The following is a 17,503-nucleotide window of genomic DNA, read 5'->3' as shown; positions in this document are numbered from 1 at the left end:
ATGTCCATAGGTTGCTTCGTCGACGCGTTCTTGCTGGCCATGTTCTACATCGTGTGCATCGGCAGCACGGCCGTGATGGTCAGCATTTTCATCGACCAGGTGCGGAGGCCCCACAGCATGGGCTCCATCGTCAAGTCCTCGTTCTTACTCATCTTCTGGGTCATCTTCTTCGCTGTTACGTGCACGGTCTTGTGCTGCTTCACCTTCTCGCAGTCGGCGGTGCGTCCATGCCTGGCCTCCGCCTCCGGGGCTCTCCGTGGGGCGGGCCGGCTTCTCTGCCTTTCGTGCCGGTGTGCGGGCGCCAGGCTACGGCGCGGAAGCGGCGGCGGCGGCAGCGGCAGCGCTCTGCCGCAGTTTCTGGACCAGACATCGAGTCATATGCCCGTGCTCGCCCGGGAGCCACCGGTGCATGGCGGCGCGTGGGTGGCGACAGCGTATGACATCCCGGCATACGCGCAACCGGAGGGTGGTGGCGGATCGGAGTGCGCGGTCTGCCTCGGGGAGGTGGAGAAAGGGGACACGGTGAAGCGGCTGCCGGTGTGCCTACACATGTTCCACCAGCAGTGCATCGACCGGTGGCTGCATGAGCACTGGACGTGCCCGGTCTGCCGGTGCAACCTCTTCGTGCCGTTGCCGGCCCAAATGGTATGACCGCATGGGTGACGCTGGTGATTAGAGATAACTGAGGGCAGAGAACTCAAAGACGTGAAAGTACTGCATCAGTGTTAGTAATTATTGAGTGAGGCTTCTCTGGTCAGAAGCATGTAACTGCACATTGTCTTTTGGAAACCGCAACAATCCAAACCCAAAGGGCAATGTAACATGGGGAAAACCTGCAATCTATTTGTTTCATGGATGTGCAAGTGGGGATGGCATCTCACCGGCATATACTGGGAACCTAGGATTGACCGGAAGCACTTGACTTAGGATTATCTTCACTCCCTCTACAGACTGGCTGACCAACCGTACGTGAATTGTTTGTATGGATATAAAAATAAAGGAGGTAACTTAAGGCCCCAGCGTTGCATGCAAAACAGCCTTTGCAGCATTCTAAATGTATACGGTCGCCTCGCCGTAGAAATCTGCCGACCATATTAAGATACTCCCTTCGATCTTTAAAAAATGTACTTCCAACTTTGTTTGGAAAGTCAAATTATTTTATGTTTGATCGTATTTATATAATAATAGACCAACATTTATGCCATCAAATTAGTAGCATTAGATTCATGATAAAACATATTTTCGTCATATACCTATTTGATTTCACAAACATTCACATATTTTTGCACAAACTCGGTCAAATTTTAAAATAATTTGATCCTTCAACAAGCTGGAAGTACACTTTTGCAAGGACGGAGGAAGTATGTATTTACAAATATGTGGAGTATTACATATCTATACACATTTAACCGTACTATACAACAACCGCTCGGTTAGTTGTCTCGCGGTTCCTCCTATGGTTGGCTCAATGGCTCGTTGCTTGCTTCGTCGCCTGTCGCATTGAAACTCTTGCGCGATGAAGACTTGACGAGGCGATTAAGCCCGCAAAACACTTCAAAATTCCTGAGAAACTGAGCCAGTATAGAGGGAGGCAGTGGCCTATCAAAAATGCTACACTTACGGAAGAACCTACGTACTGTTACGTAACTAAGTACTAATCCCTCCGCCCTTAATTTCAACTGGGTGGGGTCTCTCCCCTAATTTCCTCCAACAGAAAAAATACACCTAAGCTGTTACGTTAGTTTACGTAGGATAGCTACGTATAGCTAGCTAGTTCTACGGTCAATCAAGAGACCAGATGCCATGGCGTTGGATTGCCTCTTGCTGGCCATCACCAACACCGTCTGCATCGGCGCCACGGCCATGATGGTCTACGCGTTCGTTCAGCTGGCGCGGGAGCCCCACAGCAAGGGCTCCATCGTCGAGGCCTCCGTCTACCTCGTCTTGTCGGTCAGCCTCACGGCCTGCTTGTACACGGCCGCCTGTGGCAGCCTCTTCCAGTGGTCGGCGCTGCGTTGGTGCTTGGCCTCCGCCACCGGGGCACTCCGTGGCGCGGGCCGGCTTGCCATGCCGGTGCGCGCGCGCCCGCTGAAGCGTCGGCAGCCGCGGCAGCGCTCTGCCACAGTTTCTGGACCAGACACCGAGTCACATGCCCGCGCTTGCTTGGGAGCCACCGGTGCATGGTGGCGCGCGGGTGGTGACGGCGTATGGCATCCCGCATCCCGGCATACGAGCAGCCGGAAGGCAGCGATGGGTTGGAGTGTGTGATCTGCCTCGGGAAGGTGGAGAAGGCGGAAGCGGTGAAGCGGATGCCGGCGTGCCTGCACATGTTTCACCAGCAGTGCATCGACCAGTGGCTGCATGAGCACTCGACGTGCCCGGTGGCCGGTGTGCCGGTGCGTCGTCTTCGCACCGTTACCGGCCGAAATGCAAATGGTATGAACGTATGAGTGACGCTGGTGATGAGATGTAAACTGAGCGAAGAGAACTCAAAGACGTGAATGTACTACTGCATGCGAGTGAGGCTTCTCTGATCACAAGCATGTAAAGGCATTTCCGATCAATCTCTAAAAGATAGCGGAGTATCCAGCCGAGTAAACTTTAGTGGAGTATTTAAACTCCACTAAATTTTGGTCGATTCTAGCCAATCCCTTAAACCTAGCGGAGTAACACAATAAATTTGCATAAATTTAATCTAATTTCAATGAAATTTGCATGCATTTAAACATAAGTTCAACATAAATAGTCTTGACAACCGAACATTCAACATAAATGTAAACCTAAACTAATCTACACTAAAAACTACTCAAATTCAACGACTGAAGTGGAGGTCGAGCCAATCCTTCCTCGTCGGGCCACCCTCGGTAAGAGCTGGGTCCGGGCCGATGCCGTCGTCGGGGAAGACGATCCACCACTCCTCGACGTCAATCTCGTTCTCCTCGCCGCCCTTCTCGCCGCCTTCCACCTCCGATTTTTTGTCCAAAAGGACCCCCCGGCCAACATAATTGTCAAAAAGGACTACCCGTGGATATATTTGACAAAAAGGACCCCCTGGGCCGTGGCGACAGGCGACACGTGGCACCTGCCACCACGCCAGGAGGCGGCGGGCCCTGCCGCCACAGCAGGAGGCGCCCGCGCGGGGTATAATGGATTAGGTACAACAGCAGCAGCCGGGACGTAACGGGCCAGGCCTGGTGGGCCATGCTGCCACCTGGCAAGGCGACCGCTGCTGCCCATGTCACTCGCAGGCCGACAAAAGCAGATGCACGAAAGGCGAGGTGCAGGCCAGGCCCCCACCACAGCTGGGGGCACCGCTAGCCGACATTGACACTGTGGCAGATGGCGCTCATTCCCATGCTCTCGAAAATTGCTGTTGCAGCTGAGGTGACAGCACCCAAGAGCGTGATTTCTGCTTTGTTTGGCTTTATGCAGCGGAGGTGACACCGATGCCTTGTAATTTGGAATCAGATTCCCGCCTGCGTGATTTCCGCTTCCTGCCGCACACCCAAAAGCGTTGTAGTTGCTGCGTGTGATGAGACACCGCGATGCTGGAATCCGAGGCTGCGGTAGGTGAGTTCTAGCTCGTTCCGCCAACAATATAGTGCTCCTCTTCTTTATATACGAACAACCGGCTGCGCATACACTCTCTCTCGAATATCTCTGGTTGCCTTCACTGCCTCTCTGCTCTCTCTAAGTCTACAAGAATACATGGAAGGAAATACTTGGTAGCCACTTTCACTTGTGATTTTGGCTGATTTAGAGTTGGTTTTCGAAGATGGTGAAGTTGAAGAAAAGATAGATTAAGGTAAGATCTATCCATTTTTGTTGGTTTCATTCACATGCATGATGTTTTTGTTATGTTTGATTAGTTCCTAAGTGTGTATTTTATGTTGTTTTAGGCATTATTTCAGCACTTGGAGGAGTCATTTAGAGCTTCAGGTGTAGGATTTGCGTAGCGAAGTGAACTACGAAGTTGAAGATCAAGGTATGAGCTTTGTAATACATGGATTTTTGTGTGCATGCACGGTGGTAATTAGTTAGTCTTTTAGCTCGTCATTAGCTATGCGATGTTAGTGCTTAGAGGTTAGAAACAATTTTAGACGACAGATACAACATTTATACAATTTTTTTAGAAGAGTAGGTTGAAGATGTTGTATCGATGTTAGCTGCGTCCATTAGTATTTACAAGCGAGAAGTTCTTAATACGGTAATTAAGAAAAAATTGCACTGTAATTATTCATAGCATGTGGCATGTTATTTCATGTGGTATGTTTATTAATAAGTCTATGGTTAGGAAACCGTAGGTCTACTTTGTTATGTTGCAATAATCTAAATTTTATATGTTAAGATTAGGTGCTAATGTACTTAATGATGTATGTAATTAGGTAAAATAATTCATCTTAGTAGCAAACAAGGAGGAGATGACATGATTGAAGAAATTGTGTTTCCATCTTCGCTGTCTCTTTTGAGGTGATGACCACATACATGCAAGTGCTATTTTCATACTTTTGATAGCAGAAAGAAAAATCTGTGTGTAATATTGATGTTCATGTGATAATAGGTTGACTACGTTCATATAGTACTGGTGACGGATATTTATTTGAACTATTTAGACGCTTAATTGCATTCGCAAGCACATCCATATTGGAGCTAACACTATAAAAAAATACACTTCCGTGATGATACGTGTTTATCACAGTAGGTCGCTTTTTTTTGTCATGCATGTACATCCATGACAAATTTATGACAGAATCAAGATAGCCACACCTGTGCTGTCGTAGAAGTGTTCCATGACATTACCAAAATTATCATCACGGAAGTGTCCACTTCCATGACGATAAATCAAGCGTCACAGAAGTGCTTTCGTCAAGGGTGACCGACACGTGGCATCCACCGTAACGGAACGCTGTTAAGCAATCGGGTCGGGTTTTGGATCCGATAACCCGTTAACAGCCCCGACCAATGGGGATTTTCCACGTGTAAAATCATCATTAGTTAGAGGAAACACGTGTCGGCTCATCGTCGAGACAGATGTCATCCACTCACTGGACAGAAGGCGCCTATGATACGTCGACACGTGGCACAACCCAACAAGTTTAAATGGGCCGACCCACTAAAGGCCCACAAGATTTTGCGGACCATAATGGGCCGGCCCAGCTAAAGGCCCACGAGATTTTGTGGACCATAATGGGCTGGCCCAGCTAAAGGCCCACAAGATTTCGCGGGCCATAATGGGCCGGCCCAGGTACAGGCACACAAGATTTTTGTGTGCCATAATAGGCCGGCCCAGGTAAAGGCCCACAAAATTCTTGCGGATCATAATGGGCCGGCCCAGCTAAAGGCCCACGAGATTTTGCCGACATTAATGGGCCAGCCCAGCTGTAGGCCCACAAGATTTTGAGGACCCTAGTAGGCCGACCCGTTAACTGGCTGCCATGTTTTGGGCCAAATGCCGGCCCATATTTGATACGGTCTATTAATGGCCTGCCACGCTCCGGGCCTAATAGTGGCCCATATGTGATCCGGCCCGTTAAAAGCCTACCATGTTCTGGGCCAAATTACGGCCCAGATCAGGTCCGGCCCTTTAAGAGGTTTTGGGCCTAATTATGGCCCATATTAGATTTGGCCCGTCAACTAGACACTATGCTTTTGGGCCCACTTGCTAAAGGCCTACTTAGTAATTCGGCCTGATATTAGTTTTGGCCTGTTAAGGGCCCGTTTAACATTTCGGCCCTATATTAATTTCAGCCTGTTAAAAGCTCGTCATATAGTTGGGCCTAACTACGGCCCGGTTTGCATCCGGCCTGCTCGCAGCCGATATCTGATTGGGCCAAATAAGGACTGAGACAATTTTTGGCCTGTTAAAAGCCCGTTATTTGATTCACACAATCATGGGCCGGGGTTCATTTCGAGCTGCTGCCGGCCCGTGAGCTGATCGGCATGTTTCAGGCCCAACCTACATCGTGATTGCATGACGGCCCGATTATGTACCGTAATTTTACGGTTTGGCCGGTTAACTGCGAAGACAGGATATATATACAGTAAAATAACTGCAGCATCGTGAATAAGAAAAAACCTATACTATATAGTAAAGAAATTACGACATATTACATCTACTGGGCATCAAAGTTCGTCACAATGACAATACAGCACAAGCAGACAGCATATTACATACACTGGGCATCAAAGATCGCCACCAGTGCAAATAAACACGCCGACAAAATAATATACAAAACCGACAGCACTTCAATAGAGTTCAAGAATGGTTAGCCCTGCTGGGGAGCTGCAGCGCAAGCAGCTGAGCAAGATGATGAGACTGCGCTTGTTCAACACTTATATCTTCCTCACTCTGAAAGATAAACAAGCAGACAGATGACAGGTTTTGCACATAAAAGTATCAGTGCTGACAATTCATCACATTTCTTACTGACGAATAAAGTGACACAATTTAAATTTGCATTAACACAATATGGTATTGTTCAGGTCAAGACATGGCAGGAAATGACATTGTGAAGGAGTTGGCAGCTTCACGACACCACTGGATTACGGATCAAGAACTCATAAGTATCAATGGTTAGTGTGCTGTCAATTTATACAATTTCAGTTTGGCAAATAAAGAGACGGTTTAAATAATAGTAGAATAATATGACATTTTTCATAGTTAAGACATTGCAGAATATGACATTGTGCTGTAGTGGGTAGGTTCACCACACCACTGGATTATAGATGAAGAACAGAAGCATACATGCAGTGCAAAAGAAGATCACTTGCTCTATATAGTTTAATTTACATGGTATGAAGAAGGAACTTGGTTGTACAACTGAAAGCTTAAATTGAGAAAGGACGAACTTTTGTTTATGAACTACATATAATAAACTTTAAACAAGCAATTTGATGCAAACACCAAAAATAAACAGCTGTTGCAGTCATGCCTAACCAAATATATACAAAAAAGTGTGAAGGTTTGAGATGGACAAACTTACATTATTGGTGAAGACAGGCTCTATAAAGGCCTTGTCCATGCTGATGGGGGGGCAATACAAGAAGTTTACCACATAATCTTCTTAAAAAGCATTGCCTTTATTCACATTTTGTTAAGAGTAAATATAGATGTGATAATATACGAAAAAATGGAGAATATTTAAGATAAGATGAAGAGTGATGCTATATAACCAAGTAGCTATAAATGTAAGTGCAGCGATACAGGCAAAAGGTACAGCCAAGAGCAATGCAGAGCTAAACTTCTTCAGTACCAACCTTATGATAAGAGTAAATATAGATCTGATATGTAGAAAATGGAGGGCAAAGGAAAATAAGCTGCAGAGTGATGGTACATGAACAACTACCTGTCATTATAAGTACACTGATAAAGGACAGCATGTACTTACAAGAACAATGCAGAGCTAAAAAAACATTGGCACTGGATATATTCTACACTAATGTAACCATTCATACAGATCAGATAATTTGGAGCGAACAATTGATAACCAGAATTTCCTGCAAAAAGGCACATGCGGAAAAGTAGAAGTTCAAATTATCATGTGATTTCATAGACAGTACCTCATCCTGGGAACGAGACCAGTGCATAACAACATTTTTCCATTCAATGTCTTCTAAATTTAGCACAGGAGACTTCACCAGGAATTCGTTTATAGACTTGCCATCAAAGTGTTATTTCCTCAGGTAACACCGATACTGCTGCAATGCTTCCTTGAAAAGCACAAGCAAGCTTTGCTCGTCATGACTATCCAGATTGACCCTCGCCTAGTTACAATGATGTAATGTAAATCATTCATGTGTTCAATCAGTAGAAAATAGGAAAATAATAATCATGAATAATAGCACTTACACGTAAGTTGGACAGGAAGATGTGAAAATGGTGTTTGTCTTCATAATAATCTTCCCATGATGGGAATATATGCACGTAGTCCCTAACAACATTGAAACCATTGTTTTTTAAACTATGAATAAATGGAATGGGGTTCCAATCTGCAGGAATTGGCCGTCTCTGCAGTTGGGATAGGTCTTCGGCCAGTGGACTTGCTGTACTTTTTCCAGGAGTGAGATTTTTCTATGGTATATCTAGTGCTATGGCAAATGAAATCGGTATACCTTTTGCTGGAGTGCAGGTCCTGTGTAGTGGGGCTAGTGGCGTGGCCAGTGAAGTATGGGTACAGTCTGCTGGAGTCGGTCCTACGTTTTGTGTCACTGGTTGTACAACCAATATAAGTGGGGTGCTGTCTGATTTCTCCAGCACCACCACGTTTTTCAAGGACTTTGCTGGTGCTCCTTTAGGTTCGGCAATCACCCTCTTCCTTTTTGATGTCTGATGCACAAGAACAACATTTGAGTGGAAAACATGGTATGATGACATATGGAATATGTATTGATAATGGATGGGCATGACATCTCGACATATATGATGAGTAAACTAAGCAGATGGCGGTGCAACAAAGTAGAAGAAATGCAAGACAACATATGCAAGATACCCGCAATCAATAAAACATTGCCAAATTAGAACAAGCACCTTGATGGGTGAACATGACAGGCCATCTGCCTTTGACTCCTCGAGGTTAGAATAGTCATTAGGATGATATTCTGAACAAGAATCAACAGGTGGGGAGCGTATGAGTTTCATTGCATCCAGAATGGCACTCAATGCCTTGGTGCCAATTTTGTAAGTCATTGCAGTGTTTAGCTTCAAGAGTGGACTGCTGCTAGTGCGACACAAAGCAGCTACACAGATCATAGTGTAGATATAACGGGAAAACCTTAAGCATCAGAGTAAAATCAGCAAAGTGGAACTTGCTGGAATATATGTGCTAGTATTGCCGGTATGGCTAGAAAGGCTTCGGATACCAGCTCTCTTCAAGTGAAGGTGCGACACTGTTAATATCAATGTAACTCTCAAAGGCGACACAACTCCCCGCATTTCCTTGCTATTCTTATAGGATTCAAGTGGGCAGGCCACTACAAATCCTATTCCCATGTTTACAAGATCCTACGAATCAAAGAGGCTCAAAGTGTCCATCACAACCGACCGTATAGACCTCCACACTGCAAATGTCCCTGCTCATCTTCAGTACAAGGAACATATTGTACTACTATCATACTCCCTCCGTTCCAAAATATAAGTCTTGGTAGAGATTTCCACTATGGATCACATACAGATGTATCCAGGTACATTTTAGAGTGTAGATTCACTCATTTTTCTCCATATCTAGTCCATGATGGAATTTATACAAAGACTTGTATTTAGGAACGGAGAGAGTACATATTAAAGAAGAACGAAAGAGGAACATGGTAAAGAAGAGCAAGCAGATTTTGGATAATAAAATGTTGGTTGCGCAGTGCCCACATATGATGAACCAGAGCGCATTAAGAATGCAACTCCTAACTGTCTCTCGACCATTTCAGGCGGTTGGATGAAGATCCTACGTCTCCTAACCCTTCTTCTTCCTCGTCTCTGATTCTTCCCATACAGAACACCGCAGGGCCGCCGGCCGGACCACCGGCCCCCACCGCCTGTCTTCCTCCGCCACCCCCACCCCCACCCCAACCCCCACCCACGTCGAGTTTTCTTCGTTCGGCGAGGCCCCACAACCACCCGAGCCCCTTTGATCGCACCGGCGAACTCCGGCGAGCTCTGAAAAATTGACTGACCCAATTTTGAAATTTAGTCTACTATGATTTAACTAGTGTGGAATATAAAAGGGGAAAACCATAAGCATTGCGAGTATGGTGTTGAGTGTGCCATGGCGGATCTGAAGGTGCATACCGGACAAAGGCAATTTCGCAACCAAGACAAGAAATCAGAGTAAAGCAGTGGCGATATATTTTCTTGCTGCGATAAATAAGCTGAGCAGATACGAAAGAGTACCACCTCTGGTGTGGCGCAGTGTAGGCATCTACTGAGAATTTGACGGTGCTGTGGTAGCGATGGCTGTCGGCGGCATGGAAGCAGATCTAGGAGGGTAGACGGTGGCGGCGGGGCGCCGTGGACGAGACGGTCATAGGAGCGGCCACGGCAAGGAGGACGACGGCGGGGATGAAGCGAGAGGACGGGATGCAAGGATCCCCGTCCGAAGCCGTGGATGAGAGAGGTCGATCTCTTGTAATGGACAACGGCGTCGGGGTATCAGCTCTGGCATGGTGGAGGAGGACGGCGGTGGATGGGGTGGCGGACGGTGGCGGACGGAGGAGGGTGGGGTGGAGAGGGTGTTTTGGCGCCCACGGAGTACAAATGGGGAAAAGGGAGGTAGAGAGGAAGGGGGGAACCATGTATTCAGGGCATGCTTGTCTCAAATGCGAGGAAATTTACAAACTTAGCCCCCGTTTAAAATTTCTACTACATCACAGCAACACTAGTCGGTCGGGGATAGGACGGTAATCTCGCATACACCGAATATTTGCCGACAAGAGTTTGTTTTTGGCGCCCACCGTGTATGAATATGAATCGGGGAGGGAGTCGATTTCGGCCGAGGACACACTGTGTTTTGGCGCCCACCGTGTATGAATCCGGGTGAGAGACGGTTACGTCACGTTTGGGTGAAATTACAAACCTACCCCTATTGAAACCTATAGAAATCCAACATATAGGCTTTGCGTGGCAGGGATAGGCAGCAGTGATTTCCATCTCGCAGATTTTGGTTCCGGGCGGTTACTGCGATTTTCCCCGCTTTGTTCAAATTTTGCAGAGTGCACGTTTACCGTGCCAACTCAATTTGAATCCCGTTTGTATTCTATTTTTTTCGGGCGGGATCCATTTTCAATTGGAATTACATTCTATATACATCATTTTTTATATATACTTTCAAAAGCACAACACTATTTATACATAAATATTGTTTACAAATGGCATGATCTCAGATTCATAAGGTTGTATCCATCAATTTGGATTTTCAAATATTTGAAACCACTTTATGTTGAAATCCAATGTATGCATTCCTTGCTAACTGTCTCCAATTAATGTGTGTTTCATGCTGTTTTTTTTACTTCTCAAAGATGTATAATGTGTTTCACACACGCAACATATAGTGTAATCCCGTTTAGACATTAATTGCATATAAACCATGCATTTTTTGTAATTGAAGAATCTATGGATCACTAATATTGATAAACTATATAACATTACACATGTGCCCAAATTCAAATGAATATGCATGTTTGATACACCAATTTGCGTTATGATATTATCGATGTCGTGATCTCCAGTTTAAATATTTGAATCCCCTTTAATCCAGATATTCGTCTCATATAGCTATCACTCATGCTTATATAGGACTATCTCTCTGGACCTATACGCGTTCATCGTCTCTCAGGTATCTCATGCTACCTGTATGTCGACAATGATCTTTTATCTTCGTAACACACTGATGGTACTCTCTCCCTCGACCTTCATCACTCTATCTCTCTATAAGTATATCTCGCTCCCTGCTATGTGTCTCTAACTATGATTCTCCATGTGGAATCTCTTTCTCTCACACAAACACAAAACTTTGTCTCCCGGGGTCTCATTTCTCTCTACTATTCCCATGTGTGCCACTCGCACACCCCTCATACAGAGATGTCTTTCGCTCCTTAGATATGAGAACCTACGACTCTTCCTCATCAATATCTCTTTCTCACACACAAACACAAACTCTGTCTCCCAGGGTGTCATATTTCTCCATTGTTCTCTTGTATGTCGCTCACACACACCCTCTCTCCCTAGAGATATCTTGCGTTCCCTCGTATGTCTCTCTAGCTATCACTCTCGTTGTGAAATATCTTTCTCTCTCGCAGACACAAAACTCCGTCTACCTGGATCTCATTTCTCTCTGATATCTGTTTGTATGTGACTCACACGCACCCTCTCTCTATCTCTCTCACACCCACACACATAACCCAGCCTTCTGATCCACTCGACTCCTATCTCTAACGCACACTAGCTAGCATCTTTATCTTTCTATTTATCTGTTTCTCCATCAACCTTCTTTCTCGCCCTCACTCTTGATTCCTATCATGCACACTACCTATGTTTCTCTCGACATGCAGTCAAGTGCCCTTTCACACACATATATAATTTCACCCTTTGAACCACCCGACGGTCATCTCCAACACCCAAACTAGCGGATGTCCCTCTAGCTAGCATCTTGATCTCTGTATCTATCTGTAGTTCCTCTATCAACATTTCTTTCTCGCACGGAGTCTTGCTTCCTATCACCCACACTATATATGTCTCTCCATACATATGCATTTATAGGTTGGTCTCTTTTGCACAATCGTTGCGCCTCACTCCCTCTGCTCGCCATAGATGCATGCTCCAGCCCACGCCACTATCTCTTAAAGACAAAAACACATGCTCAATTGTCGGGACTTCTTCCATGCATTCTCACATGCATGCATATTGTCATACTGATCCGTCTCTCCCATGTCATTGATCTTATGACTTATGTATTCTTTCTTTTATCTCGATCATGCGCGTGCGCACACACACACATCCCACATATTCATGTATACCTCTCACACATGCACGTTCAGGGTCTCTATGTCTCCATACGTAGTTAATTACCCTCAATCCTAACGCCACATCGAATCGTTCTCCTCTTTTGTGCACATAACTTCCGCCTAGGTGGGTAAAACACACACTCACACTTAACAATCTCCTTCTAGCTACCCCCCATCTCTCACTCTTCCCCTATATCCCCGAAACCAATAAGACCATCCCTTAGTTTAATTCCCGCCTACATGCACCATCGATATATAGTAGTCTTCCTCGGTGTCTCTCGAACAAACACGTTCTCTCGAAGTCGACTCCTCTCATGCATATAGGTCCTAATGTGTTTTTCGAGGCTAACTTTGACCAAATGTTAGAGCAATAATATATGACATGCAACTTAGACAAAGCATACCTTCAATTTTGTATGTCAAAGGAGCTTCCAATAATATAATTTGCATAGTATACATCTCATGTGCTATTAATCTTGTCAATAGTCAAAGGCTGTCTTGAAAAACACATTAGGACCTATATAGATGGAAGGAGGGAGTAGGTCCCATGCAAAAAATGAGAATAAAATTCAAACATTTGGGAATCGTGGCTTGGTCGATAACATTGAGAAACTTGGTTTTAAAATCATGAAACTTGGCATGGTGTCATGTCATGGTAGTACCATGCCGTGGTAAAAAAATTGGCTGAATAGGAACAAATTTTGGTATAAGCTTCTTGCAAATCGGAGCTTCTCTCAAGAAGGCTCGTGGTTCTGGGAGGGAACGTGTCACCTTTGTGTGCATAATTCAAATTTGAAATACAAGGACATGTTCCAGTGCACCAAAGTTGGTTGAAACATCACATGTGTGTCCTCGGGTAAATTTCTAGGTTCCATGCAAGAAATGGGAATGAAATTCAAAATTTTGGGCGTCGTGGCTGGGTTGGAAACATTGAGAAACTTAGTTTTTTAATTCCTGTAAATCCAAAATACGCATGAAAATAATGAAACTTGGCTTGGTGCCATGACATGGCACCAACATGCTGTGGTAAATTTGCAGTCCGATTTGCGAAGGCGCACACATTAACAATCAACAAAGTCATTTTGGAAGAAGTGCTGTCATGTTACAATCGGAAACACAAGTATTATTGAAACTGTGGGCGTTCTACTTACTAGTACCATTTACGTGCCGCCACGCGTCCCCTTTTTTATTAGCTAGGAGGTGACGTGCAGGGTAGCTATTTGAGTACGAGAGGCGTGCGATCAGACCCCTGCGCGTGCTTATCGGGAGGAGAGCCCTTTGACCTCTATCTGCCGTCCACCTCTCTCCCAAGGTCTCCATTAATGGCGCCCGAGCCTCTGTTTAATGGCGTGGCTATGTCTCACTCGACTGAGATTTAAGAGAGAAAAAAGAAAATCTGAAAGCACGGATCTTGATGTAAGATCCGACGGACCTATATAGCATCTACTGCGACTTATAGTAAGACTGATGAATATATAAGGACGATTAAATTTTTTTTTGATCAAAGAAGGGCTTGCCCCTTCCGATTTTCATTACTGAAAACCACCACAATTCACAAGAAGTTCAGCACAACTCCAGTCTAACACGAAGGACTAAAAGCTACCATTGAAATTGCAACATCCCAAGAGGCCAACAAAGGCCAAACATCCGCGCTAGAACCCAACATTTCACAACCGACGACACAATCCACATCCTAAACCGATTATTACATCAAAATAAACTAGGAAACTAGTCTCCGCGGCGAGCGGCAATGTGCTCTTTCGTGTCCTCAAGACGCTGCTTGAGAACATCCACGGATTCCTCCACCAGCCTTTGGCGCTCGTTACGGAGCATGTCATTCTCGTCCATAAGTTTCTTCAACAAGGCACTAGTCTCCTCCTGCAGGTCTGCACTTCGGACGATCTTCTCCCTCAGTAGGTCGCGCTCGGCCCGGAGCCTCTCATTGCCCTCCCTTAGTTGCCGGATGACGCCGGTAGCCTATTCAAACAAGGCTACCATGTCATCTTGCAACCTCGCCGAGCGAGAGATCTGATCCGTCTGGCTATGGAAGATCGCATGCATGCGCCTGTAACAGTCGTCGCGTGCCCGCGAGAAATTTTCCCAGGCCGCCACGGCGCGGCGGGACATCTCTACTGCATTTGTGGCGCGGCGGGACATCTCTGCTGCTTCCGCGACGCGGCCGGACCAGTCTGCTGCATCGACGGCACGGCGGGACCTCCGTGCTGCTTTAGTGGCACGGCGGGACCTCCATGCTGCTTTAGTGGCACGGCGGGACCTCTGAGCTGCTATTTCCGCGCGGCGGGACATGTCGGCTGCTCTCGCAGCGAGGCGGGACATCTCTCGTCCTTCCGCTTCCATGCTCGCCTCTCCCTGGTGGCAATCTCTCGACCCAGAACTCACGCTGGCCATGGCAGACGCAAGGGAAGGATGCTGAATGACTTGTTTGTTTTTGTGGATGAGGAGTTGAGGAGGAATGTGCAGTCATCTTGGCATATAGTATTTATAACCGAGTACTAATACGCTCCTAAGTGGGAAACCGTTTAGGTTGTGATCGGTGTGAACAGGTTTGCAATTCAATATAGCATGGAGTAATTTGGAATGTGACGAGACGCAAGCTCAAAATTTATTGACGGTTCTAGTTTCGAAGTGCGGCACTATTCTCGGATGGAGTACTTCCTTTTGTACTCCCTCCTTTCCGATTTTATAGGGCTTATCTCAAAATTTTAGTTTTTCCATTTTATAAGGCTCAATTTGGTTGTCCCCAACACATGTTCAGATTCCAAGGTGCATTAAATCATTGCATGCAAGTATTAAGAGAAAATTGACCAACGCATGTACTTTATGCATGCATGCATTGCAATTAATGCATTAAACCTATCTCTCGGGGCTTCTCACACGCACCATCGTGCCACCCATAAAAACTTGTACTCTGACTTTAGTAGTACGTTATACAGGAAGAGAAGAGGTGCACGCACGCACTCGTCCTCTCACACACACGTCTATTTTTTCTCGAAAAGGAGGATGATGACTCCCGGCCTCTGCATCTGGGAGTCACACACGCAAATTATTGAAATATATCGAGTGCAGTGCTTTGATGTGTCACGTCAACTAGTACATCAACGAGAAGTTTGATTATCCTCTCCCTCGCGGACTTAACTGCACATGCCTTTGGCTGTATGACAGGTTGGCCACACACCTGTAGGGCCCACCTGTCATATACACAAAGGCAGGAGCGTCCCTCCCTCGCCCATGAGCGTGGTGGCTGGCAAGACTAGGAGAAGCTTTCGCTACACGCTCTCCCTCCTGCACGCGGTGGACATGCAGCAGTTCAATCGGTGTCAGATGGCCAGAAGCGTACTGTAGTACTCCTCTAGTGTAGTAGTATTCCATCATTGTTCGACTTCCCGAAGAGGCGAAGAGCCAAGCACAGCCCGGACGCTCGTGTGGCAGTTTCATGTGTATAGTAGTCTAGGATAGCGTGTACCGTGCCTGTAAGCTTAAAATCATTGGGGTCGGCTCCATGCTATGTGGCCATCTCGAAGTTTAAAAAAATAATTAAAATAGTCTTCTGGCCCTACTCGAAAACTGCCGTGCGTACTGCCCGGGAAAAGCCCCGCCCTCAACTTTTAACTACGCGAAAACAGTTCAAGCTTGTTCGTTCTATATAAATACAGTACTTACTGTATGTTTATTCACCCGTGGCGTTGTTCAATGAATGGAGGGGTGGGGAGCACAAGTGAACAATACTGTAGTACTACTAGTAGTAAGTAGGAGCCGTACAGTAGTCACCTTAAATAGAGAGTTTCTTTTCTTTAATGCCACGTACACAAATTGAAACGCTTGTTGTGGAGAGAAAAAAGATAATCACTCCACTATATATGGACGCAGGGGCTTGAGCGCTTGCTTTACTAGGGTTCCTCTCTTCATTCTCTCATTCTCTCTAGATATAAACAAGACAGCAGTAGCGACATTTTCTCTCTGCTCACCGCTGGTCACAGATCCGGTCGGATCCCTTCGGCCGGTGTGTATAGAGGACTAAAAGGTGCATCGTTCACGCGGTCATCACCGTCGAGGGAGGAAACCCACCGCTGCCGGAGGGGCCCGATCCTCTGCCCGTGCCGTTCTCTCCGACACATGGCCGACTCGGGAGGTCCTCCGACCCTTCTTCCTCCCTGCCGTATTGTCCGCATATCCGACCTGCCGCCGCCGACATCCCGGCGACCCTCAGGTATAAGTTCTTCGAAAGCGGCCTTGCTCTACTGCCCCAGCTCCCCACGTGTCTGCATGTGCATCTTTTTCTACTCCCATCAGCTCTTCCAAAGCCACCTAAATTTTTAGTATTATTAGAGGTAAAGCTACTTCATGCATTCGAATCTAGGGCTTTGTTCAAACAACGAAGAAAGGGGGAAAGTTGTAGCATGAATCTAGGACTTGATTCAAAGAGGAAATAATATGGTGAAAGTAGTAGAGACCGGATACCCAACTGGTCTCTTGGTTGAACAGAGAAATAATGGGAAAATGTAGTACAAACTGGATAAGGAACAGATCTATTATTGGTTGAAAAAAGGATAGAAAGTGGCGGCTGGTGGACAAGTCAACAGAGTATGTCCAGGATTAGATTTGCTGCCATCACATAGTAAAAGGTCTCCAGGATTAGATTTGCTGCCCTCACATAGTAAAAGGTCTTAGGATTAGATTTCCTTCCCTCACATAGTAAAAGGTCTCCAGGATTAGATTTGCTGCCCTCACAAAGTAAAAGGTCTTCAGGATTAGATTTGCTGCACTCACATAGTACAATGGCACTCCTGCTGTTTTCCCCAGTATGATAAGTAAGTTGCTCCTTTATGTTGCTGAGTGTCCTGGTGTCCCCATGGTCCCATGCCCTTAAACCAACTCTTTAGCTATTGTTGATTTACTATGTCTGGTAAACAAGCAATGCCACCATTAAAGTAATCCCATATTTGAGGAATCTCATTGTTGATCGTAATGCTTCTGGTAACATGAAGCATCGCTG

General features: G+C 45.9%; 1 protein-coding gene and 1 pseudogene across 1 annotated transcript; both read left to right on the top strand.

Annotated features, from left to right (window-relative positions):
• Window positions 1-651, top strand: LOC147980957 (putative E3 ubiquitin-protein ligase ATL45). Its single transcript, XM_087517001.1, has one exon. The coding sequence runs from the start codon at window positions 1-3 to the stop codon at window positions 649-651; it is 651 nt and encodes a 216-aa protein (XP_087373127.1).
• Window positions 652-1,803: 1,152 nt separating this feature from the next.
• Window positions 1,804-2,442, top strand: LOC125547089 (uncharacterized; annotated as a pseudogene).
• The last annotated feature ends 15,061 nt before the right edge of the window (window positions 2,443-17,503 follow it).

The sequence above is a fragment of the Triticum urartu genome, chromosome 3A, assembly GCF_056163025.1.
Source record: "Triticum urartu cultivar PI428250 chromosome 3A, HENAU_Tu73, whole genome shotgun sequence".
Lineage (NCBI taxonomy): Eukaryota > Viridiplantae > Streptophyta > Magnoliopsida > Poales > Poaceae > Triticum > Triticum urartu.
This window is presented reverse-complemented; position numbering and strand designations above follow the sequence as displayed.